The sequence below is a fragment of the Aquarana catesbeiana genome, linkage group LG05, assembly GCF_042186555.1.
Source record: "Aquarana catesbeiana isolate 2022-GZ linkage group LG05, ASM4218655v1, whole genome shotgun sequence".
NCBI classification, from domain to species: Eukaryota; Metazoa; Chordata; class Amphibia; order Anura; family Ranidae; genus Aquarana; species Aquarana catesbeiana.
The window spans coordinates 454,760,372-454,786,867 of NC_133328.1; the positions used below are offsets into that span (position 1 = coordinate 454,760,372).

A 26,496-nucleotide genomic window follows, 5' to 3' on the forward strand; every position below is an offset into this window, starting at 1 on the left:
ATAAACCCCAACACCAACCTTTCCCAACCTCCCCCCTCCCCGCACCACCCCCCAAACTTCGGGATGCTCGTTCCCCAAAACTATTTGTGACAACTGCCCATGGGGCTCGTGAACAGTGAGCCTTCAGAGCGACTTAGTCTGTGTACATAAAGAGCAGCCAACAAGACCCGAATTTCTCGGATAAACGATCCCAGCATATCAAAATGTCTCCCAAAAATCCGGGGGTACTATTCTTAAACTTAAACACGTTGCAAACTGGAGATTCCGGTCCCCTCACCATATATTTAGGCACGATCACAAACAATTCTTCATCTCTTTTGCGTAAATGTTCTTTAGCTAGTATATACTCACAGAACCGGAGCTGAGGAAGAATGTAAAAGTAACTTATTCTGAACTGGTTAGACAAGCCAAGGTAAAGGGTTCGGGCTTGTAGTGATGTCAGCAGATGAAGGTGATCTTTGTTGTAGTAAAACTTATATTATAAGGGGATTTAGTAAGAGCGATCGGATCAGCCTCGTGGTACTGTTTCCAGCCACCTGGATGCTTCTTCTGGAGATGTAAAGAACCGCACTGATTCTCCATCCTGCACTCTCAGACGGGCGGGAAATAGCATACTATATTTGATCTTGCGATTGCGGAGATCCAATTTGATCTGATCGAACGATCTTCTTGACTTTTGTGTGTCGATGGAGAAATCTGGGAAGATCATGAGTCTCGCTCCCTCATGACGAAGCACCTCGATCTTTCTCGCCTCTCGCAAAACCAGATCACGATCCCGAAAATTGAGGAGTTTCAGAATAAATGTGCGTGGAGGAGCTCCTGGGGGCCCCCGGGTAGCAGGCATTCTATGCGCCCTCTCCACCACAAAGACATCAGAGAACTTGGCATCTGGAAGAAGGGTGCACAGCAAGCGCTCAGTAAACGTCGTAGGATCTTTACCTTCCGCTCCCTCTGGCAATCCCACTATCCGGAGGTTGTTCCTTCGATTTCTGTTCTCTGCGTCCTCTGCACGAGCTTCCAGAACTTTTATTTTGGTCTGCAGCGTGCGGAGCGAGACTCCCTGATCTTGTAGTATATCTTCTGCCTCCCCCACTCTTCTTTCGGCTTCAGTGAGCCTGGAGCGGAAATAGTCCATGTCTCTACGGATAAGGCTTATGTCCAGCTGCATGCACTCTATTTTCCCCGTCAGGGTAGTTTGGCAGGTAGTAATAGCCTGCATGAGGGCTTCAAAGTTAGTTTGTTCTCGTAGAGCTGCCTCTCCCTCCTCTGCCTGAGACGCCATGCTGGCCGCCGTTGCGGGAGACAGGCGCACCACAGAGGCCTGCTTCTTCGGAGTACTCCGGGGCTTACGAGATGCCTGGGAGTATCTCCCTCCGGTCATACCGGTCCCTAGAAGCTCCGGTACCGTTTGTGTCCACTTTCAGGTCGGAGAGTGCAGGGTACAGAGCTCAGGAAGTAAGGGTTCAATGTTGGTGGGGAGGCTGAGAGCACCAAGATGGCCGCCGAGACTAGGCCGGATCCCCTGTTCAGATGTAAGGCTGTCGCTGTGTGGGGGGGCACTATTTGGATCAGACTTCTCTCAGGGTCCCATGCAGGAGGGTCAGCTAGTAGTGGGAAAGCCAGGTGTCCCAGGGGCCAGATAGTAGCCCCCCTGTAGAGGCCTGGAGGAGCAAGATGGCCGCCGGAGCTCCGGACCAGGCCGGAGCCGCGGCCTAGAGTTGGGGCCGCCGCCGTGCGGACTAATACCCCTCCGCCCGAGCCTCCTCTGGAAGCCCTCAGGGCAGGGTCCGTGGGCGGGAGGAGAGCCAGACACCCGGGAGGCCGAGGAGGGCAGGATGGCCTCCGGAGTTCAGTAGGCCCGAAGCCGCGGCCTGTATTTGCGGCTGCCGCCGCGGAGGTGCTCCGTGCCGGCTCGGACGTCCGTCCGATCAAAGACCTGCAGGAACAGGTTGATGTATTAGCGGAGGGCTCAGGAGGTACCTCAGGCTGCTGGAGGATGATGCTGGGAGGCAGGATGGGTAAGGATTCGGGAGTACTGGACGGAGCTCGGGTCTAGCACGTCTTACTCCATGCTGCAGCAGGCCACGCCCCATGATGTATCTTTAATTTTATACTGCATGCAATATTATGATTGTATTTTCTCATTTTAAGTAGCACTACACGTTTGTATACAGTATATCCCTCCAACTCGGTTAGCATTTAGCCATCATAAACAAACATTCCACCCCACAAAAAAATGCTCACCTTGGTCGCCTCTGACAACTCTAGAAGCTGCAGGTGATATCACTATGCTTTGCGACAATGCTGGGAGCTTCAAATCCTATGATACTGCGCTCTTGTAATGGGCTGCCAGGGCCAAAGTAAGTCATTTTGGGGGGGAGTAATGGTTTGTTTGCAAATAGCTTTTTAAATTGCAGGGGTTGCCAAAAAAGTGGACGTTTTGTTTAGCATGAAAGGTCTACTTTTATGTTTAACACTACCTTTCTCTAATACTTTCAGATTTATTATTGTATAGTGGTACAGGAAAGAATGACTTTGCAAATATAAGAGCTTGCGTTGATAGGCTTTTATTCACTTCAAGCAGGTTTTACATTCCATATAAGACTATGCTAATGCAAAGCCACTTGTAGCAGGTCATATGCACCTGCTAATAAAAACCAAAATGATTTCAGAAGCATTTCAAACTGATGCCAAAATGGTGCCATCAGTACAAGCCAAAGCTTGTTAACAAAGGCCCTTAGTATACCTACTGAAACGTGTTCCTTTGCTTGAACAAAGCATAAATTGGCAGCACACCGTGGATCTTCAAAAAAGCACTGAAACTATTTTTTATTTTTGTTTTTATTTTATTTTTTTTAGTGCAATCACATCATGGCAAAGAATTGTGATGTTTCGGAGCTATACAGGACCCCTTATGCTTGGACAGGCTCGTCAAGTATTCAATGTACAAAACTGGAAATATTCTGATTTTGTATGTTGCTTCTTTGGAACAGTTGTCAACATTGAATGCTTTGTCTGAGTTTGCACACAGGCAGCATAGGTACCTATAACAACACAAACATTTCCCATTGGGCACATTGGATACTTCGACACCCTGAACAGGCTGAACACTGTTTATAGAGCTGATTTGCCTCAATACAATTTTTGAAGTAGAATTCTGGGCTTTATCTGAGTCTTAAAATGCTCCCTCCCCCCTCATAACCACTATTCTGACTGACCTGTGTAAGTAAGATCTGAATACTTGCCTATTCTCAGTTCACTCCAGTCCAGTCACATTATTATATCTGTGTCAGCCAGTGCCGGCTGCAGGGGAGAGGAGAGAATGCTACATAACAGCTGATTATGCCTAGGAGCAGTAAAATAACCCATGGGCTCCTATAGCCCATTCATTGTTGGCTCTTCCTTCACTTTCCTGCAGTGGCTGCTGGCTGGCACAGGGGAGCTGGATCACATGACCGGACCAAAGTGGCCCGAAAATAGGTAAGTAGAAAAAACAATCTTACACAGGTTAGTCAGCATGGGTGTTAGGAGTGGGGAGGGAGCATTTCTGATACCAATTTGGTAAAGGCTGGAATTCTACTTTAAAGGTTCAGTTTAAACTTTTTTTTTTTTACTTTCAAATACAGCACCGTGATGTGCCTTTTTAATATTATATAAATAACACTGAATTCATGAATTAGTATTGTAGGAAATAAATTACAAATTCTATTCTTGACAGAAAACTCAAACAGATTTTGAGAAGAAATGTGGAAGACTTCACCTGCTGCCTCCATCCGCTCCCATTCTTTTACAGGTTAGAAGATCACACTGAGAATAGCCAATGTCAAACTACACTTTTGAGCAGGATGCACTAGAAAACTGTAATGGAAACAAAAAAAGAGGTATACAGTGGCGCTTGGAGAGCGATAAGTGGGATATGGGACAATAAATCAACCCAATTGGATCATCAAGGATGAATAAACAGTACTTATTATGATGAGTCCATAGTGGGTGATGGTGAGGTCCCATGATGGGACTGTAAAGTTTGTAGCTGGGGCCCTGTGATTAAAGCCCAAAGGAGGGGGGTAAGATAAGACAGGCACTCAGATTCTGAAGCCAGCTGGGAGAGAGGAATATATAATATATAGAAAACTGTAATATTGCTTTAAATCCTAAGTTACAAAAAAAAAACAAAAAACGTTTTTATTCATTCAGGGACTCCCCTTCTCAAGACACCATAATAATGAAGGATGAATTGGTCTTTAAGGATCCAAATAATAGGCTTTTGGAAGCCCTTTTCTGAACTCTGTTCTTGCTGGCCTATGCCCGATTCTGGCTGTGGCTTCACATTGTCAAACAATGACTTACTGGTCAGAATATCTTAAGAGTTCAACCACTGCTTTTTAATCTCATGGAGCAGATGGCTATAGTGTTAGCTATGACATTTTGCTGAAAGCTTCCTGTTTAATCTCTCGCATGTGCCTCACATTGGTGCATATGCGTAGGGCACTATGGCTAAAATGCTGGACTGCAAAATCTTTGTGTCAGAAATGTTTGATCTGAATGGCCTTTGAGGGACCACATTTCTTTGCTCCAGCTCTTGAAAATATCATCTGAGATGCTACTGGTGGCAACAGCATCTATTTTCCCCAGTGGAAGAAGTCTAAAGATTAGAAATCAAAGCCATCCACCTCTCTGACTGAAGAAATTTCCCTTTCATATCTCTATTCCCTCAACATCGAGATCCCCACCAAAGCTTGGTTCCCATTCTAGTCTGGCTTTCGAAGTCTGCCAAATCCTCAGGCATAGCTTTCTCCACATGAAGGTGTCCCCTCCTCCACCCCCCCCCCCCCCCCATTTTCCAGAACACGGTCGTGTCTGTTTATCCTTGTGGACACTTAGAGGACTTACATTTTGGATGGGTGTAGGAGGTGGTATTCCAGGGCTACACACTCAAGTTTCATGCTCCTCCTGGTTTCCTCTCCTCGACCATCCAAATCTGAATCTGTACACTGTTGCTGAATCGAATGAGAGCACTGGCCTCATCTTGGATCTCAAGGCTCTGAATGTTTACATTTGGGTCCAGAAGTTCAGGGATGGAATTCACCAGATCTGTCATTGCCTCCCTTTTACCTTGGAGACTTCCCTGCTTCTGTGGACATCAAAGATGCTTACTTGCATGTGCCCATCTTTCCATTGTTTCAGAGCTTTCTAGGCTTTGCCTTGGGACTTCTACACTATCAGTTTGTGGCCCTGAATGTTGGCTTTTCCTCTGCACTGTGGGTGTTCACCAAGGTGCTGGTTCCAGTGTTAGACCTGCTGCCTTCTTTTGGCACCCCTATTGTGGAACAATGTATATCTAGCTGTCCAGACATGAGAGGTTTGAGCGGATCCTGAACCTTCAGAAATCCATTCATAGAACAGACCCTTCACTTGGAGTGGCTGAGTCTGGTTCTGGACACTCCTGAGGCCAGAGTCTTCCTTTCTCCAAATTCTCCAGTGAAAGGTTCAAACTCTCAGCTTCTGTATGAGAGTCTTCAAATTGAAGGTTGCCTCTTTTTAGGCCAGTGAGGGCGAACCTTGGCACCCCAGATGTTTTGGAACTACATTTCCCATGATGCTCATGCACTCTGCAGTATAGCTGAGCATCATGGGAAATGTAGTTCCAAAACATCTGAGGTGCCAAGGTTCGCCATCACTGTTCTAGGCAGTCTTCTCTGTATTTCACTCCAGACATCTGCATTTCAAAATGTTGTTGTGGGACAAGTCCGTGTTGCCTTTGTAAATAGCAATTTAGTTGACACCAAAGGCCAGCAAATTCCTTAGTCATCAAGCCAGGTATCAGGCCCAGTGGCGGCTGGGGCTCAAATTTTTTGGGGGGGACGCAAACTGAAAAAATCTGAAAAATACTGAAGAAAAACCCATCAATTGCAGCCTCACTGTGCCCATCAATTGCAGCCTCACTGTGCCCATCAATTGCAGCCTCTGTGCCCATCAATAGCCCACATATTCTCTATGGGGTTTAGGTCAGGCGAGTTTGCTGGCCAATCAAGCACAGTGATGCCATGATCATTAAACCAGGTATTGGTACTTTTGGCAGTGTGGGCAGGTGCCAAGTCCTGCTGGAAAATGAAATTGGCATCTCCATAAAGCTGGTCAGCAGAGGGAAACATGAAGTGCTCTAGAATTTTCTGGTAGAGGGCTGCGCTGACTTTGGACTTCATAAAACAGTGGATCAACACCAGCAGATGACATGGCTCCCCAAATCATCACTGAATGTGGAAAATTCACACTGGACCTCAAGCAACATTGATTTTGTGTCTCTCCACTCTTCCTCCAGACTCTAGGACCTTAATTTCCAAATGAAATGCAAAATTTACTTTCATCCAAAAAGTGGACTTTGGACCACTGAGCAACAGTCCAGTTATTTTTCTTCTTAGCCCAGGTAAGACGCTTCTGACAACGTCTCTGGTTCAGGAGTGGCTTAACACCAGGAATGCGACAGTTGTAGCCCATGTCCCGGATACGTCTGTGTGTGGTGGCTCTTGAATCACTGACACCAGCCGTAGTCCACTCCTTGTGAATCTTGAATGGCCTTTGCTTCACAATCCTCTCAAGGCTGCGGTTATCCCTGTTGCTTGTGCACCTTTTTCTACCGCACTTTTTCTTTCCACTCAGCTTTCCATTATTAATATGCTTGGACAGCACTCTGTGAACAACCAGCTTCTTTAGCAATGACCTTTTGTAACTTACCCTCCTTGTGGAGGGTGTCTGACTGTGTTCTGGACAACTGTCAAGTCAGCAGTCTTCCCCATGATTGTGTAACCTACTGAACCAGACTGAGAGACCATTTAATTGCACACATGGATGATACATGACAGACGCTACAGCTGTGTCCCACAACCTCCTCTACTGGACCTGACCCCTCCCACTATGACCACGCCCCCTCCTCCACGCCCACGCCCCCTCCCCCTCCCCTGTGTCCTCCTGGTAATGTGCCTCCCCTCCTCAGGCCCCTCTGTGGGCAGCTTCTGGGTGACTGCTCTACCCGGCGAGTAGTGTGTCATTTATGGAGCCAGGCTCCCCCCCCCCCCTTTGATAACTTTCCCTAAGTGTTCATGCTGCTGCAGAACTTCTTGGGGGGAGGACAGGTTTGCTAGGTGCTGTAGTGCAGGGCAGTGATTGGCAGCTGTGGGATTCCCAAATACCCTCCTCCCCTCCCCCTCACTTCCTGCATTTCCCCTCTCCACCCTAAAAAATAACCTCCACCCTAAACAACAACCTTCTCCCCACCTCTCCACCCTAAACAATAACCTCCTCCTCACCTCTCCAACCTTAAACAATAACCTCCTCTCCACCCTAAACAATAACTACCTCTCCACCATAATCAATAACCCACCTCCCCACCCTCAACAACAAACCCTCCCCACCCTGAACAATAACACCCTCCCCACCTCTCCAACCCTAAACAATAACCCCCCGCGTTTAATGATGTGGGAGGGGTCCTGTGTAATAATGGGGGTTAGTGTGGGGTAGGGATCCTATGTAATAATAGGGCATAGTATGGAGGGGGGGGTCTGTGTAATGATGGGGGTAGTATGCGGGAGGGGTGGACTGTTTAATAATGGGGACAGTATGGTGGAGGGAGTCCGGTGTAATGATCGGGGGGGGGGTGAAATTGCATGGGGGGCCCAATAAAATGTTTGTTTAGGGTCCAATCAATATTAAAGATGTCCCTGGCTGCGTCTGTCACTAAGTGCATACAGCATCCAGGGATGGACTGAGCATTCAGTGGTCAGTGAGGGGCCCCATGGGAGGTTTCTTTTGGCAGATGATGCAGTGGTCCTTGGAGAGGAGGAAGGGCCTGTGCTGGCTGGGATGAGAGGGATGGCGGAGCCATGCGAATGAGGGCAGACATTCCTGTTACTTCTCCTGAGGGGTTCTACATAGGGACACACACTGCCTACTGTGTTCCCCTCTGTGTTCAGTGGAGGGGCGGGGTCACTGTCCACATCTCCGCTGTGGGGAACAGCAAGTCATGGCCAAGAAGAGAGCCAGAGGTGGCAGAGTGTACAGAGCAGCAGTCTGACTTTTGTGTAAGTCAGTGATCGCCAGCAGCTTAGTGTGTGCATTATTCTATAACAGGCTCAGTGTGACAGTGACTGCTCATGCACTATGTTTTCTAACCTATACATAACACTGATCTCTATACACTGAGTGCTATTACCTATATTTAACACTGATATCAGTTCCACTCAGTGTACAGATACCAGTATTCAATATAGGGAATAGCACTCAATGTATAGATATCAGTAATATATGCACTCCCCACTCTTCTACACCAAATACCCATCGCCATACACTCCATACTTCTCTCCTGCACATACTACCCACTACCGTATACTCTGCACTGTACATTACCACATTCTCCATGTAAGTAATCTCTAACCACACCTTCTTCAAGCTGCGCCCACAACTAAGTGCAATTTCAACCACGACCACTTTTCCCCACGGGGAGCATCGCTCACCACATTTTTTTTCCTCTACAACAATGGGGCCCACTTTTTATCTTGCACACGGGCCCACTGATTTCATGATATGCCCCTGATTAGGGTGTGTGGTTTTGTCAGAATATGTAGCCTGAGGCCACTCTTCAACGTTTATTCACCTGGGCTGGTTGGAAGTAGCAGCGGGATCCTTTCCTCTTTTGCTAACCCTCTGGATTGTTATTAGGATGAGCCTGCACCCCATGTTTGGGACACAAGGATATGCTTTTACACCAGTCATTATTGGCTGGTGTCCTAACTGGTTATTTATGCAGGGCCATGGCAGCTACAGTTGCAACAGAGGCTAAGATAGTGGTTTTATTGCTGTAAAGATAGGAGGGGGTGTTTACTTCTGTTTTAATAAGCTGCTTCTCCTGTGGGGGACACTCTTTTGTCTAAGGCTTTTATGGTACATTGCTGTGGTCTCTTTCCAACTTTTTTGCTACAGCAGGTTCTGTTGTGTAACTTGCCATGTCCATACGGCTGTCATTGAGGATATGGACTACCTCTTGGTAGGATCCACCCTCCATTTGCAGTACCCTGTCCAGTTTTCTTGTCTATGTCTGTCTATGCATTTGACGGGTTGATGGATGACATTCCCTTGCCTCCATTCTGTCTGTGATCTTCAGGGGACAATGCCCCCTCATTTTTGTAGCTGACCTGGCCATCCTCTACGGATGTCTTTGGGGATGAATACCCAACCTATTTCTGCATATAAACCTGGGCCTTAGCTGAGAGGACCTTTTCCCGCCATTTTGGCAACAAGGGATCCCTTTCCTCCACAGCAGTCCTTACCCAGGGGGATATTGGCACACCCCTGGACCTTTCACTTACCCAAGCTACAGTCTAGTTCTCCTTTACCTGGAGGTGCACTATGTCAAGGGGCCTGTGGCTACCTGGTTCGGTAGCATCTCGAATGCCTGGTTTTTGGTATGTGGTCCTCGGGGGGCGGGGGGCTACTAAGTAGGTTGCTGTTTGATCCTGTCTGATGTTTTGTATATTCTGTTGTTTTTCACATCACCTTACTGCTCTCCGTGCAGCTTTTTTTGGGTCTCTTGGATCCGGTACTAGCCTGGCAGAGTGAGTCCTAGGCACTGTGTGGGGTGCCTAATTGCATCCTGTACACTGTTGTTGCTGATGGTCTGGTCTAAACTTTGACTAGGTTTTGGTGCTGCTTATTTGGGACTCTGCACTGGACCCAACTTATTGCTTGGAATAATTGATGCTTGCTTGGAGCTGTACCTCTTGCCTGAGTCTTTGCATAGCCTGGCAGATTTTCATGCGGCTCTTCTTTTTCTGAGCTAAGGCGCATGTCTCCATGGTGACCCATTTTTCAAGATTTCCCTCTACTCCAGCCTTTCTCATTTGTGGGGGTCTCTGGTCTATCTTGGGGCTGCAGACCCTATCTGTATTTTATTCAGTGCCACAAATTTTCTGTTTAGTCTTCTTCCCGAGTTTTTTTTCTTAGCCTTCCTTACCAGGGAAGCCTCTAGCCTGTATGGACATTTTTTTTACAGGTTACCAGTTTAGAGTTACAGAGGAGGTCTTGGGCTAGAATTGTTGCTCTTGCTCTAAAGTTCGTGGTGATACCTCACATGTGTGGTTTGAACATCAATTACATATGCGGACACGACCTACGTATGCGCACACTTCTGTGTGCGGGGACGGGGGCGATTTCATTTTTTTTTTTTTTTTATTATTTATTTTACTTACTTTTTTTTTATTTTTACACTTTCCCTTTTTTACTTTTTTTTTTCATCACTTTATGCCTATTACAAGGAATGTAAACATCCCTTGTAATAGGAATAGTGCTTGACAGGTTCTCTTTATGAAGAGATGTGGGGTCCCTCCCGCCGCCTGTAAGAATGATCAAGCGGCTGAACAGCCACTATGATTGTTCTTACGGTGAAGGGAATCGCCGGCTGGAAAAAAATTATATCTGAATGATGCCTGCAGCAGCATGCTTTTCTGGCATAAACCTTTAACATTAAAAACAAATTGGATATGAAATGTTTTTATAATACCATATTAATAAATATGATAAGATGTGTGATTTAACAGTGATTTCTCTTAGAGATGGCTTGTCTTCTACTTGTCTTTCATTTTAGTTAACTTCTGGTTAAACCCTGTTATTTTTCACTATTTTAGTTTCAAGGTAATTTTTGTCTAAAACTTATTAGAATGTAATGTGTAAGATGGACAGACAGCCTTTACAATTAAGTCAGATACCTGTTTAAGGTTTCCAATTGTTCAAGCTTTGTAAAACTTTATACACTATTTTGTTAAATCCTTCTACTATCTGGTCCCTCTAAGTCCCATATCTCCTTTTAGCTGTTCCATTCTTGAATATTTCAATATTGGGATGTGGTACCGCTGTGCAATAGACTAGTTATAGGAACAGGCTACAGTTATTGTCCAAGCTTGTGACTATCCTCCAAGGACACACATTGACACCAGAACTGACCATACAGCCAATGACTACTCCTGTAAATAATCCGCTTCCTGTCCCTCATCCTCTTTTATTCATTTGTGTATATAAATCCTGCCTATTTTGCTTAATAAACTAGGATACTTGTATGTCACTCTCAGCATAGAGCGTCTGTCTGCCTATGCTCCTGCTGCAGCAGCTAATCCTCTGACAGTTGGGATCAGCTGATCAACTCTCATTGCTGAACCTTACATTTTCATGACTGGTCATTTGGCAGTTTTATGGTATAGACTATAAGGTGTCCGTTTATGAAGCAGTGGAAAATATCCAATGCTCCATTCTCCGGCATTCACAGAGGAGATCTCTCTCCTCTGAAGCCTTTGCGTGTGTGTGTGTGTGTGTGTGTGTGTGTGTGTGTGTGTGTGTGTGTTTATACAATGCTGTGAAAAATTATTTGCCCCCTTTCTGATTTTGTTTTTTTTTTTTTCTTTTGCATATTTGTCACACTTAAATGACTCGGATCATCAAACAAATTTTATTATTACACAAAGATAAACTGAGTAAATACAAAATGCAGTTTTTAAATGATGGTTTAATTTATTAAAGCAAAAAAGCTGTCCAAACCTGCCTGGCTTATTGTGAAAAAGTAATTGCCCCCTAAACCTAATAACTGGTTGTGCCACCCTTGGCGGCAACAACTGTGATCAAGAGTGTACGATAACTGGCAATGAGTCTTTCACATTGCTGTGGAGCAATTTTGGCCCACTCTTCTTTGCAGAATTGTTTTAATTCAGCCACATTGGAGGGTTTTCCAGCATGAACGGCCTGTGTAAGATCATGATACAGCATCTAAATTGGATTTAAGTCCGGGCTTTGTCTAGGCCATTCCAAAACCTAATTTTGCTTTGTTTGAACCATTTGTAGGTGGACTTGCTGTTGTGTTTCAGATCATTGTCCTGCTTCATAACCCAAGTGCACTTGAGCTTGAGGTCACAAACTGATGGCCGGACATTCTCCTTTAGGATTTTCTGGTAGAGCTCAGAATTCACGGTTCCATCAATTATGGTAAGTCATCCAGGTCCTGAAGCTGCCAAGCAGCCCCAAACAATCACGCTACCACCACCATGTCTGACTGTTGGTATGTATTAGTTTTATGCTAGATGTTACGGGAAGCACACCTTCCAAAAAGTTAACTCTTTGTCTCATCAGTCCACAGAATATTTGCCTAAAAGTCTTGGGGATAATCAAGATGTTTTTTGGTAAATGTGAGACGAGCCTTTGTATTCTTTTTGGTCAGCAGTGGCTTTGGCCTTGGAACTCCCCCATGGATGCCATGTTTGCATTATTGTTGAATCATGAACACTATTGTTGAATCATGAACACTAATCTTACCTGAGGCAAGTGAGGCCTGTAGTTCTTTAGATGTTGTTCTGGGTTCTTTTATGACCTCCTGCATGAGTTGTCATGCTCTTGGAATAATTTTTGTAGGCTGGCCACTCCCTTCCTAGACTGATACATGTACATTACTTTGTGTCTAATCTGTTCTTGATTTTTTTTTTTTAGATTGTGGCATGATGTGGCTTTTTGTGATCTGTTAGCGTGCTTCACTTGGTCAGCCAGCTTCTATTTTTATGTGATTTCTTGATTCAACAGGTTTGGCGGTAATCAGGCCTGGGTGTGACAAGTGAAATTGAACTCAGCTTTCCAAAAAATTGTGGTTAATCACAGTTCATTCATCATTCAGCATGGGTGGGGGCAATTACTTTTTCACATAGGGCCAGGCAGGTTTGAACAGCTTTTTTCCCTTAATAAATTAAATAATAATTTAAAAACTGCATCTTGGATTTACTCAGGTTATCTTCGTGTAATATTAAAATTTGTTTGATCTGAATCATTTAAGTGTGAGAAATATGCAAAAAAATATAAAATCAGGAAGGGGGCAAATACTTTTTCACGTGTGTGTATGTATGTATGTATGTATGTATGTATGTATTAGAGACACACACAAATATGACAGGTGGACATGGTTACTTTCTTGGGGGGTCTGATCGAGGAACGAGGAAGTAAAAAATCTTCCTCCTTCCCCCCGGTATTCTCTCTGACACAGATCACCAGTGAAGTGCTGAGATCGCAGCTTCATAAACTGGCCATTTCTGTGTCAGACAGTGAAGGATTCTCAGTGTGTGGAGATAATCGGCGGAGATAATCTGTTTCATAAACCGTTTTATGAGCTGAGATCGCTGCTGTTCACAGTTTCATAAACGGACATCTAAGCTTGCTTATAATGAGAAAATAAATTGGTAAAATGTGAAGTTGTTGCTCACCGTGACCAGTTATGTTTCATTTTCTGAGAGAATTAAAAAAGGAATTTGATAGGTCACAATGGACAACAAGCATAGTTTAACAAAACCAATTTTTTGTTTCCCATTTAAAAAAAAAATGGAGTTTACTTTAGTTCAGATATAACTCTCCCAGATAGAGCAGTCTGAATCAAATGTAGTGGAGTTACAATAGGTGTTGACTTAAGTATTCCCAGAATAAAAAAAATCTGGTAATACAGTTTGATGATGAAATACTTGTTTTGTTTCTCTTCAGCATTATCCATTGTATCGGGCAAGTGACTCACAATGTACGGGTGAGGATTCTGCTTCTCCAGAGGAAAAGCAAGTTCTGTTTATAGAGAAATATGATGTTCTTTCACAGGATGCCTCTAAAAAGGTTAGACTGATTCACTGTCCATAAAGGACAAGGATAAATGTTACATATCTGGTTCTAGAAAACAGTTGTAAATATAGCTGGTAGTAGTATTATTGAGCTTTTAGGACACCAACATTTTTCACTGCACTGTACATAGTGAGAATATATAATAAGTGGCTTTAACAATAACATTATGACATACAATTGCATAATATAAGACGAATGAACACCTTGACAAAAAAAATGGCTTCTTTTGTTAGGCAATGGACCCATGGATGATGTTAAAGTGGTTCTAAAGGCAGAAGGTTTTTTTTATCTTAGGCCACTTTCACACTGAGGCTCTTGTAAACTGCCATTAAAACACTGAGCACTTTTAAAGAGTTTTTCAGGCGCTTTTGAAGCGCTTTCCATCATTTCAATGGAGAGGGATGTTTTTTCACCACCCTGCCAGCGCATTGCCCCAGTGTGAAAGCTTTCATTGATTTTAATGAAAATAGGTTTTCGTGAGCTTTTCAGGTGCTCTTTTTAGTGTGAAAGCTCCTGAAAAGTGCCTCAGTGTGAAAGGGGTCTTAATGCATTAAGATAAAAAAACCTTCTGTGTGCATCAGCCCCCCCTAATACTTACCTGAGCCCCATCCCAAGCCAGCGATGTTGCATAAGAGCCTTAGCTGTCTGGAGCTCTCTATCGAAGACGGCAGCAGGCGCCATTGGCTCCCACTGCTGTCAGTCAAAGTCAGTAAGCCAACAAGAAGATGGGGGAGGGGGGGGCAAACTGCGGTTTCATGTCTGAATGGGAAAAAGATTTACAGTATCTCACAAAAGTGAGTATATCCCTCACATTTTTGTAAATATTTTATTATATCTTTTCATGTGACAATACTGAAGAAATGACACTTTGCTACAATGTAAAGTAGTGAGCGTACAGCTTGTATAACAGTGCAAATTTGCTGCCCCCTCAAAATAACTCAACATACAGCCATTAATGTCTAAACCCCTGGCAACAAAAGTGAGTACACCCCTAAGTGAAAATGTCCAAATTGGGCCCACTTAGCTATTTTCCCTCCCCGGTGTCATGTGACTCGTTAGTGTTACAAGGTCTCAGGTATGTTAAATTTGGTGTTATCGCTCTCACTCTCTCATACTGGTCATTGGAAGTTCAACATGGCACTTCATGGCAAAGAACTCTCTGAGGATCTGAAAAAAGAATTGTTGCTCTACATAAAGATGGTCTAGGCTATAAGAAGATTGCCAAGACCCTAAAACTGAGCTTCAGCACGGTGGCCAAGACCATACAGCGGTTTAACAGGACAGGTTCCACTCAGAACAGGCCTCGCCATGGTCGACCAAAAGAAGTTAAGTGCATGTGCTCAGCGTCCTATCAAGAGGTTGTCTTTGGGAAATAGACATATGAGTGCTGCCAGCATTGCTGCAGAGGGTGAAGGGGTTGGGGCGGTCAGCCTGACAGTGCTCAGGCCATACGCCGCACACTGCATCAAATTGGTCTGCATGGCTGTCCTCCCAGAAGGAAGCCTCTTCTAAAGATGATGAAAGAAAGCCCACAAACAGTCTGCTTGTCTGTAGAAAACTAAGGACATGGATTACTAGAACCATGTCCTGTGATCTGATTAGACCAAGATAAACTTATTTAGTTCAGATGGTGTCAAGCGTATGTGGCGGCAACCAGGTGAGAAGTACAAAGACAAGTGTGTCTTGCCTACAGTCAAGCATGGTGGTGGGAGTGTCATGGTCTAGGGCTGCATGAGTGCTGCCGGCACTGGGAAGCTACATTTCATTGAGGGAACAATGAATGCCAACATGTACTGTGACATACTGAAGGAGAGCATGATCTCCTCCCATTGGAGGCTGGGCCGCAGGGCAGTAATCTAACATAACGACCCAAATCGTACCTCCAAGACGACCACTGCCTTGCTAAAGAAGCTGAGGGTAAAGGTAATGGACTGGCCAAACATGTCTCCAGACCTAAACCCTATTGAGCATCTGTGGGGCATCCTCAAACGGATGGAGGAAGATCTCTAACATCCACCAGCTCTGTGATGTCATCATGGAGGAGTGGGAGAGGACTCCAGTGGCAGCCTGTGAAGCTCTGGTGAACTCCATGCCCAAGCAAGGGCGGATCCAGAGCCTTGTCTCGGGAGGGGCACTGCCAGAAAATATGTGTTTTTTGGGGTAAATTTATCGGGGAAATGGCTGGTGTTAGCGCTTCAATCATCATGGCACTATGGTTTTTATGGTGTCAGGATGATTGAAGCGCATTATTACTATAATTACATTGTTATAAAAAATGAAATGGTTGAACTCACCATAATGCAGAATCAGTGGGAGCCCCGAGCGTGTCACTGGCCACTGTCACCTGCCACACGTTGCAGATTGTCACTTGCCACGTCCCATGCCACACTGATCACTTTATTAGTGTCACTGGTCCCCAAAATGTCAAAAGTGTCAGTTAGCTGTCCGATCTGTCTGCTGCAATGTTGCAGTACCGCTAAAAATCACTGATCGCTGCCATTACTAGTAAAAAATAATTAAATATAAATGCCATAATTCTATCCCATAGTTTGTAGACGCTATAAATTTTGTGCAAACCAATCAATATACGCTTATTGGGATTTTTTTTTACCAAAAATATGTAGAAGAATACGTTTTGGCCTAAACTGGAAGAAATTTTTTATAGCAAAATGCAAAAAATTGTTTTTTTTTTTTTTTCAAAATTGTTTGGTTTATATCGCAAAAACCGCAGAGGTGATCAAATACCACCAAAAGAAAGCTCTATTTGTGGGAAAAAAAAGGACCTCAGTTTTATTTGGGTACAACGTCGCACGACTCAAAGTAATGCAGCGCAGTATCACAAAAAATGCCCTGGTCATAAGGAGGGGTAAAACTTTTCGGAGCTGAAGGGGTTAAGATCAAGACTAAAAGGGCATTTTTTGTTTCATACATAATGGCACACATGTATTTTGCGATTTGACACATGACTTTCATCATTCTTTTACTCACGTTTAGTCAATTGGTGCTCTGGTGAGGGTAGGGGTTCCCAATTCCCATACAGGAGCAATGGCGGAGTGGAGTCTCTGTGGAGATGGATCCAGTAATCTTCTCAATATTATTTTCAATTCACTCTGCTCTGCAGTGCAGACTGCCAAAGGTGGAGAAGATGGAGGAGGTGGGTGGAGCCAACACTAACTCAGGGGCGGCGGAGCCGGAGGCCTGTAGTGTGGACAACATGGAGGGAGGAGGGTGCCGGTGGTTGGGGCCAACACAGTCAGGGGCGGAGAAAGAAGAATGCTGGCGCTCTGCCGCCACTGACTGTGTGGACGCTGGCTGGCCTGCTTGACTGGACATGATGTTAGTGCAGTTACTGTGTTCCCTCAGTGGTCAGTGGTTAACGGAATAAACTTTCAAGTTGAAAGACTAAAGTGCATCTGGGCCATATTTGAGGCTCCAGCAGCTTCTCTCACTGTCAGTGTGTCACGTCGGCTCTGAGACTCGAGTCCGACGTGACTCAATGACGTCACTCGTTGCTAACGCCTGGGCCGCCTGTTGTCTAGCAACGAGTGCAGGGAAGAGGCTCCACCCTCCTCCTTCGGCTCCTCCTGGTATCCTTGTCAGGCTCAGTGACCGTAACGTAACATTAGACGCGAGTCTCTCTCTCGGCGCTGCTGATCGGCTGATGTTAGAGAGAGACTTTGAGTCGGGCAGAGGCAGCGGCAAGCAAATGAGTGACTGGTACAATGACATATTATCAGTGCTATTATTTCGGGGGGGGGGGGGGGGGGCAATTGCTCTGTCTGAATCCGCCCCTGTGCCCAAGAGGGTTAAGGCAGTGCTGGAAAATAATGGTGACCACACAAGATATTGACACTTTGGGCCCAATTTGGACATTTTCACTTAGGGGTGTACTCATTTTTGTTGCCAGCGGTTTAGACATTAATGGCTGTGTGTTGAGTTATTTTGAGGGGACAGCAAATTTACACTGTTATACAAACTGTACATTCACTACTACATTGTAGCAAAGTGTAATTTCTTCAGTGTTGTCACATGAAAAGATATAATAAAATATTTACAAAAATGTGAGGGGTGTACTCACTTTTGTGAAATACTGTACTTGTGCTCAAATCTCAATAGCTTATACATGTATTGAAAGAGGTGCTAAAGGGGTGTGACCACATATTAACACCACAAATTCTGGATGGACCCTCTGCACACTGCTACACCCTTTCCAGCAAACTATACAATAAAAAACAGGGATATTTAGTTCACATTTATTGCAATACATGTTTAAGCTGACCAACTGTGTCAAAGTAATTCCTCTTCTTGGCAGTCCTACACTGCCTTGCCACAGCAAATGCTACGGTGGACACCGTGCCAACATGGGACATAAAGACCCAAGGTGGGGGGAGAGCAACTAGGTTCAGATCTGGTCACTGACCTGTGTTACAACAGAGAAAAGATATACCTGTGCTCAAATCCCAGTAGCTTGTATTTAAACTATATCAGGTGCTAAAGGGGTGTGACCACATATTAACATTACAAATTCTGAATGGACCCTCTGCACACTGCTACACCCTTTCAGCTTAAAAAATTTTGTACCTCAACCCCTCATTGCTGAAATCTGTGCAATTTCCTTAACATGCTCCATTTAGCTTTCCTGTAGGTAAGGTCATGATGTCATTACAGGATGCCCTTTGTGAACTGTAGAGCACACAGACATGGCAACGGCACTGATGTCTGTCATAAGAGCCTCTCTGATGCAGTAGGGAGCTGGAAGTACAGCTCTTACAGTACAGGCATACCCCACTTTAAGTACGCTCACTTCACGTACACTCGCGAGTACAGACATGCCCACGAGTGTGTGTAAAGTGCCTCGCAAGTACTGTACAGACGTTTTGCAGCTGCAGTAGAAGGAGCTGAGGCTCGAGAGCGTAGCCCGCCCTGTTCCAGTGTGCCCCTGACACCCCAAAAAAAAAAAATATATAAAAAAAATAATTTATCCAAAAGTTTAGGCCGATTTATATGTTCTTCTACATTAAAAAAAAAAATCACAATAGGTGTATAATTGATTGGTTTGCGCAAAAGTTATTGCGTCTACAAACTATAACAGCTCAAGTAATCGATAATGTGACACTAAGATATCTGGCACCTCATCCCTATTGAGTAAATATTGGCAGCAACAGGATGATTGGGATTATAACAGTGCCAAAAATTGAAAGATGCATATAATATAAAAATAGAAAGTTTATTCATAAAATAACAACATATATTGGGTTCAATAAAAATCTGAGAATAGTACAATTTACAGGGAGTCGCTGGTATCCATATATAGAAGATCAGTACTTAATGTTATATCCTAACATGTTTCGTAAACATTGGATTATATCTTCAGGATATTTCTAAGGACCACCAATTCTCCTAAAGCTCTATTAAGAATAAGATCACATACATAATCAATAGATATGCATACAATTACAACATATATAGTGTATACATATCATGGTTCATTCTGTCCATTCCCTTATCAAACTCACCCAAAGAGACGTTAAGAAAATCACCAGGCAAATCCTCAAATTATGGAGGGGAGACTCTGTGCGATCACAGGGGATACATGGGGACCGGGCTACGCGAATATGATCAACAAAATGAGTTCCAAATTCACATAAAGTACTGGACATAAACAACATATGTCCGATTTATGGGCTAACATAGCCTCCACATACTTAAAAAACTCTGAAAAAAAAAACTCTGAAGGGGCACCAGCAAATGGCTGTAATTATGCAATCAAGGTGCTGTCATATAGTGACCACTGTCAAGACAAGGGAAATAGATGCCATTATACTAGCAAAAATGGGTAATCCTAAACAAAAATGTCTATGTCCTAATGAAAAACTTCCAAGAAATCACCCATAGCCAGTCTGAGTTGGTGTCTCAGAGAATATATCTCCAAAACTCGCCTCAGACCAGCAATCAGTAATTAATCTATTTAGCCTATATACATATCTAGATTATAAATAAAACATTTCACCATCCATGCAACACCAGCGCTTAGGATACAGATGCATCCCAGTGCTGTAGTGCATGCTTGCTAATTATCTATAGACATACTGTTGATGGTCAATAATTACCTCTCATTTTCAATACACAATCATAATAGTCACCCCTGCCTTCCAGCTGGTGGTATGCTGGAGAGGCCGGACCTATATACCCCCGGTCAATCGGCGTCTGATGTCACCAATCGCACATGGACGAGATGTGGCTAGCTTGCATGCGCCACTACATGGAATCCTCCACTCGCCTACAATACCCAGAGGTCCATGTGGGGGGGGGGATGGAGAGGGAGGCGCTGGCCAGATGACACAAAGGTCGCCGCACATCAAGGGAGGGGCCAAACAGTGCCAAGCCCCCCAATCAACACACATCACAGGAGCCATCCGAGCTCATAGAGCGGCAAAGTGCACAGGAGGGCCCATTGGAACCGACAGACACATGGTAACCAGCCAAAGCGCATCCTGTAATGACACCATGACCTTACCTACAGGAAAGCTAAATTGAGCATGTTAAAGAGATTGCACAGATTTTAGAAATGAGGGGTTGAGGTACAAATATTAAGCCATAAGCCATATGAAAGTATTAAAATAAAGGCACCTAGAGCTGTTTTTTTCGTAACTGCCAGGGGCGGACTGACCATTGAGCCACTCGGGCACTGCTCGAGGGCCCTGCGCCACTAGGGGGCCCCATCAGGTTTTCCAGCCTCAGTAAAACCAGGGACAGTATGTATAAATCTGTGTTTTTTGTACATCTGTCTGTGTATACTGTGTGATTGTATACTGTGTGTGTGTATACTGAGTTGCCCCATAATCTCTGATTGCCTGGGGGCCCCATAATCTCCTATTGCCCGGGGGCCCCATGAGTTATCAGTCCGCCCCTGGTAACTGCAATTGAATATATGAGTATTACACATTCAAAGTTTTGCTTTGTAGGGCTATGAATGTTCGACTTTTACTTTGTCAAGGTGACTAGTAAAGTAAACGTGGGTGTAAATATATTTTCAAAAGGATTAAAAATCAAAAATGAACTTACATAGCTCCCAACTGTTCCTGATTTCGAGAGGACAGTACCTGATTTGGAGCAATGTCCCTCATTCCCCCTCATTTGTCCTTCATTCCCCCTCATTTGTCCCTCATTCCCCCTCATTTGTCCCTCATTTTGGTCTGATCTATATAGTTGTATATAAAATGCACTTTTTATCTTTCAAAAAGGGTTTGTCAGAGCTAAACCTTTCATCCAAATTCTAAATTGCTACATTTGTAAATTTTAAAAGCCAATATAAAGGAATAGTAGTGGTTAAAAAAACCCTTGTGGATTTAATTAAACTTTTTTTCTTGGTTAATTCTCCTTTAAGGGGGTGTGACAGGGGGGCGTGTCCTATGCCAACATATATTTGCTAGTAGGTGTCCCTCATTCCCATCTCAAAATGTTAGGAGGTATGAAGACCTGAAGAGATAGATACAGGTTCAGTTTACATAGTTAGTGCTGTCCAAACTTTCATTTTGTGTTACCTATGCAGTTAAAGTGATTTGTTATTTTTATAGGGGAAAAAAAGCAAGCCTTTAGAAACGTGTTATACTTACCTGCTCTGTTGCAGTGGATTTGCACAGAGCAGCCCAGATCCTCCTCTTCTCGGGTCCCTCTTCTGTGCTCCTGGCCCCTCCCTCCTGTTCAGTGCCCCCACAGCAAGCAGCTTGTTGTAGGGGCACCTGAGCTGAGTCACAGCTCCTTGTGGTTATTCAGACACGGAGCCCCAGCCCCACCCCATTTCTCCCCTAATTGGCTAGCTGACTTTGATTGACAGCAGTGGGAGCCAATGGTGCCGCTGCTGTGTCTCAGCCAGTCAGGAAGGAGAATCTCTTAAGGCTGAGACAGTCGTGGACATCGCTGGACAGAGAGACCTCAGGTAAGTGTTAAGGGGTCGAGAGGGGCTACTGCACACAAAAGGCTTTTTATCTTAATGCATAGAATGCATTAAGATAAACAACCTTCTGCCTTTAATGCCATAATTTGGAAATGGAAAAAAAATCTGCCATTGCAGAAATTATTTCCAAAAAAAACTGAAAACGTCTTGATAACACTCGTATGAGTTCCTGCAAAGCACAAAAAAGTGCATCTTTTTTGCAGATGTGCAGCGGTGCCATTTATTCTTAATGGCTCCCCAACACACCTTGCATTTTGGTGCAGCATGATTAAAAAAAAATATTCTTTCACTTCTCTGGAGTGATTTTTGTGCGCAGGGCAGCCTATTGAAATGAGTGACCTGCCCTAAATGCGACTCCCCTGAACGCATATGCACAATTGCACCTGAATTGGTGTGAACAGAGCGTAGGTAAGCTCTGGTGCAACCAATTGCCTTCAAAAGTCAGTTTGGTTGAATGGAGTCCACTAGTGTACAATGACATTTTTACATCAACTCAAAATAAATACATATATTTCGGGAAGGCACAGGGTTTGTTAGAAATTATACTTACTAAACAGCATAATGAGGACCATAGTCATCCAGTCTGGTTTGGGATAAAGTTCGTAAAGCACTGGGTTAAAAAGATCCTATTTACCATAAAAAAATGCTTTTCTCAGTCCATTGAGAGACACCGATATTTTGAAACCTTTTAGGTTATACAGCTACCTACAGGAGGATTGGACATTGGCAAATAAAACAGCATGCCAGCCCTCAGTATAACCTCTTTTACTATCGCCATGCATTGCTTTCGCAAAGCAATAGCATAAGTATAAACATGGGGGGGGGGCATGGACTCGGTAAGCAATTAAATAGACTCCAGGAAAATAATGTTATCATGTAATTATGAACTAAAAGAGAATGGCACCAAGTAGCCATATAGTATAGTAAGTCAGTTTATTAAATGAGCAAATAAAATCAGCTTAATTCAAGTTTATGCACTCACAAGTGTACAATACACTAAAGTGCAGCGCTAAATAACTGATGAAATATATAACATTGCAAACAAATAAGTGACCGTGCAAAATTGAACATCAATTAATGTAGTTGCCTGAAAAGAAAAACTAGTGTACATAATAGTGAGAAAATGTGCGTAAACATATTTGAAGACCATAATGTCCATTAAATTGCGACAAGAGACACGTGAAAAGGTCCAAAGTAAGGTAAAAAATGGAAAACGATTCAAACATTTTTTTCCTCAGTTTAGGCTGATACGTATTCTGTTACATATTTTAGGTAAAAAAAAAAAACGCAATAAGCGTTTATTGATTGGTTTTCACAAAAGTTATAGCGTCTACAAAATAGGGGATCGTTTTATGGCATTTTTATTAATATTTTTTTTTTACTAGTAATGGCGGCGATCAGCTATTTTTATTGTGACTGCGACATTATGGCGGACAGATGGGACACTTTTGGCGCAATTTTGGGACCATTCATATTTATACATCAATCGGTGCGATTAAAAATGCATTGATTACTGTGTAAATGTGACTGGCAGTGAAGGGGTTAACCACTAGGTGGCGCTCTAGGGGTTAAGTGTGTCCTAGGAAGTGATTCTAATTGTGTGTGTGGGGGGGGGGGGGGGTGCTGATCACCGCTCCCGATTACAGGGAGCTGTGATCAGTGTCATTAGGCAGAACGGGGAAATGCTTGTTTACATTAGCATGTCCCCGTTCTTCCTCACCGTGAGACGATCGTGCTCACGGAGCTTCCAGTGGGCGCGCCCGCAAGCCGCCTCTTAAAGGGCAACGTACAGGTACGTTAATCTGCCTGTACATGCCCTTCTGCCACAGTATATCTGCGTGAGGCGGTCGGGAAGCGGTTATTGTACACATGTGAATGCAAACTTTGATTTTATTTGAACATTTAATTGACTTAATGCACTATTTGGCTACTTAATGCCATTTTATTTTTGTTTACACTTGTTTGCCAGTCCCCCAGCCAGCTACCAAGTCGGCAGCTGATTGTTCAGACCTATGGCTTGAGCCCCCGTTCACACCTATGCGAATTAGATGTGGCTTACACCGCATCCAATTCGCAGGACATTTTAAAATACATTCATTTGAATGTATCTGGTTCACATATGTGCGTTGCATTCGCACTGCGCATTACACAAAAAACGTGTGCGTTTTTTGGGCATTGCAGTGCGAACTACAAGCCTATTATCTCCTATGGGAACGCATCTGATTCGCAGATGCATTGCGTTCTGAACAAGGATTTTCTCCTTCTCCTCACTACACCCCCCCTCCCCCTCCCCTCTCCCTCCCCCTCTCCCTCCCCCTCTCCCTCCCCCTCTCCCTCTCCCTCTCCCTCTCCCTCTCCCTCTCCCTCTCCCTCCCCCTCTCCCCCTCCCCCTCCCCCTCTCCCTGCTCACTGATCCGCAGCTACAACGCAGTGATTCCTTTGAACAGCAGATTTTTATCTTCCCAGTGAAACCTGAGCTTCAATTTGCACCGCACATGTGTGAACCCAGGCTGAAGGTTGAGAATCCACAATTTCATGTGACGGCTCACTCCACCAGGAGTTTAGGGGTTTTCTAGGTGATTCATCATCAGGCCTCAGTGGAACAGGTTTGTAAGGCTGCTCCCTGGTCATCTGTTCACACCTTTTCAAGTATTATAAGGTGGATGTAACTGCTGCAGAGGATGTTGTGTTTGGTCGCAGTGTTTAACTCTGGGCCTAGTGGCAGTGGCTGTGAATCCCCTCCCCTTGGGATTAATGCTTTGGGACATCTCAGGTGGTCATGGTTATCAAGCTTGCTCTGTGTCCCGTGATGTACGAAAAATAAATCTTGATTTTTGTCCTTGCCTGTAAAATCCGTTTCTTGGAGTACATTATGGAACACAGAGGCCCCTTCCTCTTTTAGGGGTTCATAGCTTGCTACAAAACTGAGGGTTCCCTGGGGGTGGGGTTATATCCAGTAGAGGAGGACTTCCTGTCTTTGATTGCCAGTGTCTGTTCACCTGAATGTAGCTCATAACCCAAGTGGTCATGATTATTAAGCCTGCTCTATGTCCTGTGATGTACTCCAAGAAAAGGATTCGCAGGTAAGGACAAAATTCCAGTTTTTTGTATAACTAACTTTTGTGTAAAAAATATAATTTTGCACCTCAATATTGTTATGCATACTGTGCAAATCACACGTAATGCATCACAATGAAATACATTTTAATTCCAGGTTGTCACTACTAAAAGTGAAAAAAATCCAAGAGGTTGAATACTTGCACAAATCACTGTAAATATTGATATATTTTTGCTTGCAACCTTTTTTATTGGCAGAGTATGATGTGATGTGATGTAATTTTCTTTACCAGTTTCACATTCACACTTAATATTAAGCTGTATAGGCAGTAAATTAAAAACAAGAAAAGTAAGAAGTGTCCCAGATTTTTTTTTTTCCTACAGGATCTGCTGCTTACAATGTCCATGTGCTTTACACAGTTTTTCCTCTTCTGGTGTAGCTGCTGCAGTTACTTCAACCAAGGTTGATCTTAAGCGGTCACACTCACAGTGCTTGTACAGTTTTCCATGGAGACGTTCAAGAGATCAGCATTCCCTCCTTCAGCTGGAGAAACAGGAATAATCCAAGCTTCATCATGGTATGGTTGTGCTTTCCTTTTATTTGTGAATCAAAAGCCTGTTACATGACTTGCTTAGGCAATGCAGGAGTTGGTCTAAGCAACTCAAACCACACTATACATATACATTTAGGGGGCCACTCCCTGTACATACCAATATATAACGTGTACAATCACTGTTTACAAACACGTACACACCCTGGACGGTTGTTTGCATTAATGGGTGCGTGCAGGGTGATGTAGTTGCTTTTCAATCAGATTTTATTTCTTTAATTTTCCTTCATAAAAACAATTCTCAAACAAATTGGACAACCTAAAAAACATTACAGCTACACACAGACAAAATATACAGTGGGGACGGAAAGTACTCAAACCCCCTTAAATTTTTCACTCTTTGTTATATTGCAGCCATTTGCTAAAATCATTTAAGTTCATTTTTTTTCCTCATTAATGTACACACAGCACCCCATATTGACAGAAAAACACAATTGTTGACATTTTTGCAGATTTATTAAAAAAGAAAAACTGAAATATCACATGGTCCTAAGTATTCAGACCCTTTGCTTAGTATTTAGTAGAAGCACCCTTTTGATCTAATACAGCCATGAGTCTTTTTGGGAAAGATGCAACAAGTTTTTCACACCTGGATTTAGGGATCCTCTGCCGTTCCTCCTTGCAGATCCTCTCCAGTTCAATCAGGTTGGATGGTAAACGTTGGTGGACATCCATTTTTAGGTCTCTTCAGAGATGCTTAATTGGGTTTAAGTCAGGGCTCTGCCTGGGCCATTCAAGAACAGTTATTTTAGCTGTGTGCTTAGGGTCATTGTCCTGTTGGAAGGTAAACCTTCGGCCCAGTCTGAGGTCCTGAGCACTCTGGAGAAAGTTTTCGTCTAGGATATCCCTGTACTTGGCCACATTCATCTTTCCCTCAATTGCAACCAGTCATCCTGTCCCTGCAGCTGAAAAACACCCCTACAGCATGATGCTGCCACCACCATGCTTCACTGTTGGGACTGTATTGGACAGGTGATGAGCAGTGCCTGGTTTTCTCCACACATACCGCTTAGAATTAAGGCCAAAAAGTTCTATCTTGGTCTCATCAGACCAGAGAATTTTATTTCTCACCATCTTGGAGTCCTTCAGGTGTTTTTTAGCAAACTCCATGTGGGCTTTCATGTATCTTGCACTGAGGAGAGGCTTCCGTCGGGCCACTCTGCCATAAAGCCCCGACTGGTGGAGGGCTGCAGT

The 26,496-nt window shown here is 43.9% G+C and overlaps 1 protein-coding gene across 8 annotated transcripts in view; it reads left to right on the forward strand.

The window, feature by feature from the left end:
- MPPE1 (metallophosphoesterase 1) overlaps positions 1 to 26,496 on the forward strand; it is a 137,096-nt gene that overhangs the window by 55,058 nt on the left and 55,542 nt on the right. For 4 of the 8 annotated variants that reach the window (XM_073631321.1, XM_073631324.1, XM_073631322.1 and 1 more), the window contains exons 7-9: positions 3,719 to 3,793; positions 13,549 to 13,671; positions 25,132 to 25,269. In XM_073631321.1, coding sequence (XP_073487422.1) covers positions 3,719 to 3,793; positions 13,549 to 13,671; positions 25,132 to 25,269 — 336 coding nt within the window. Of the gene's footprint in view, positions 1 to 3,718; positions 3,794 to 13,548; positions 13,672 to 25,075; positions 25,270 to 26,496 lie in introns of all 8 variants that reach the window. The other 4 variants (XR_012244502.1, XR_012244503.1, XR_012244504.1 and 1 more) reach the window with 2 other exon arrangements.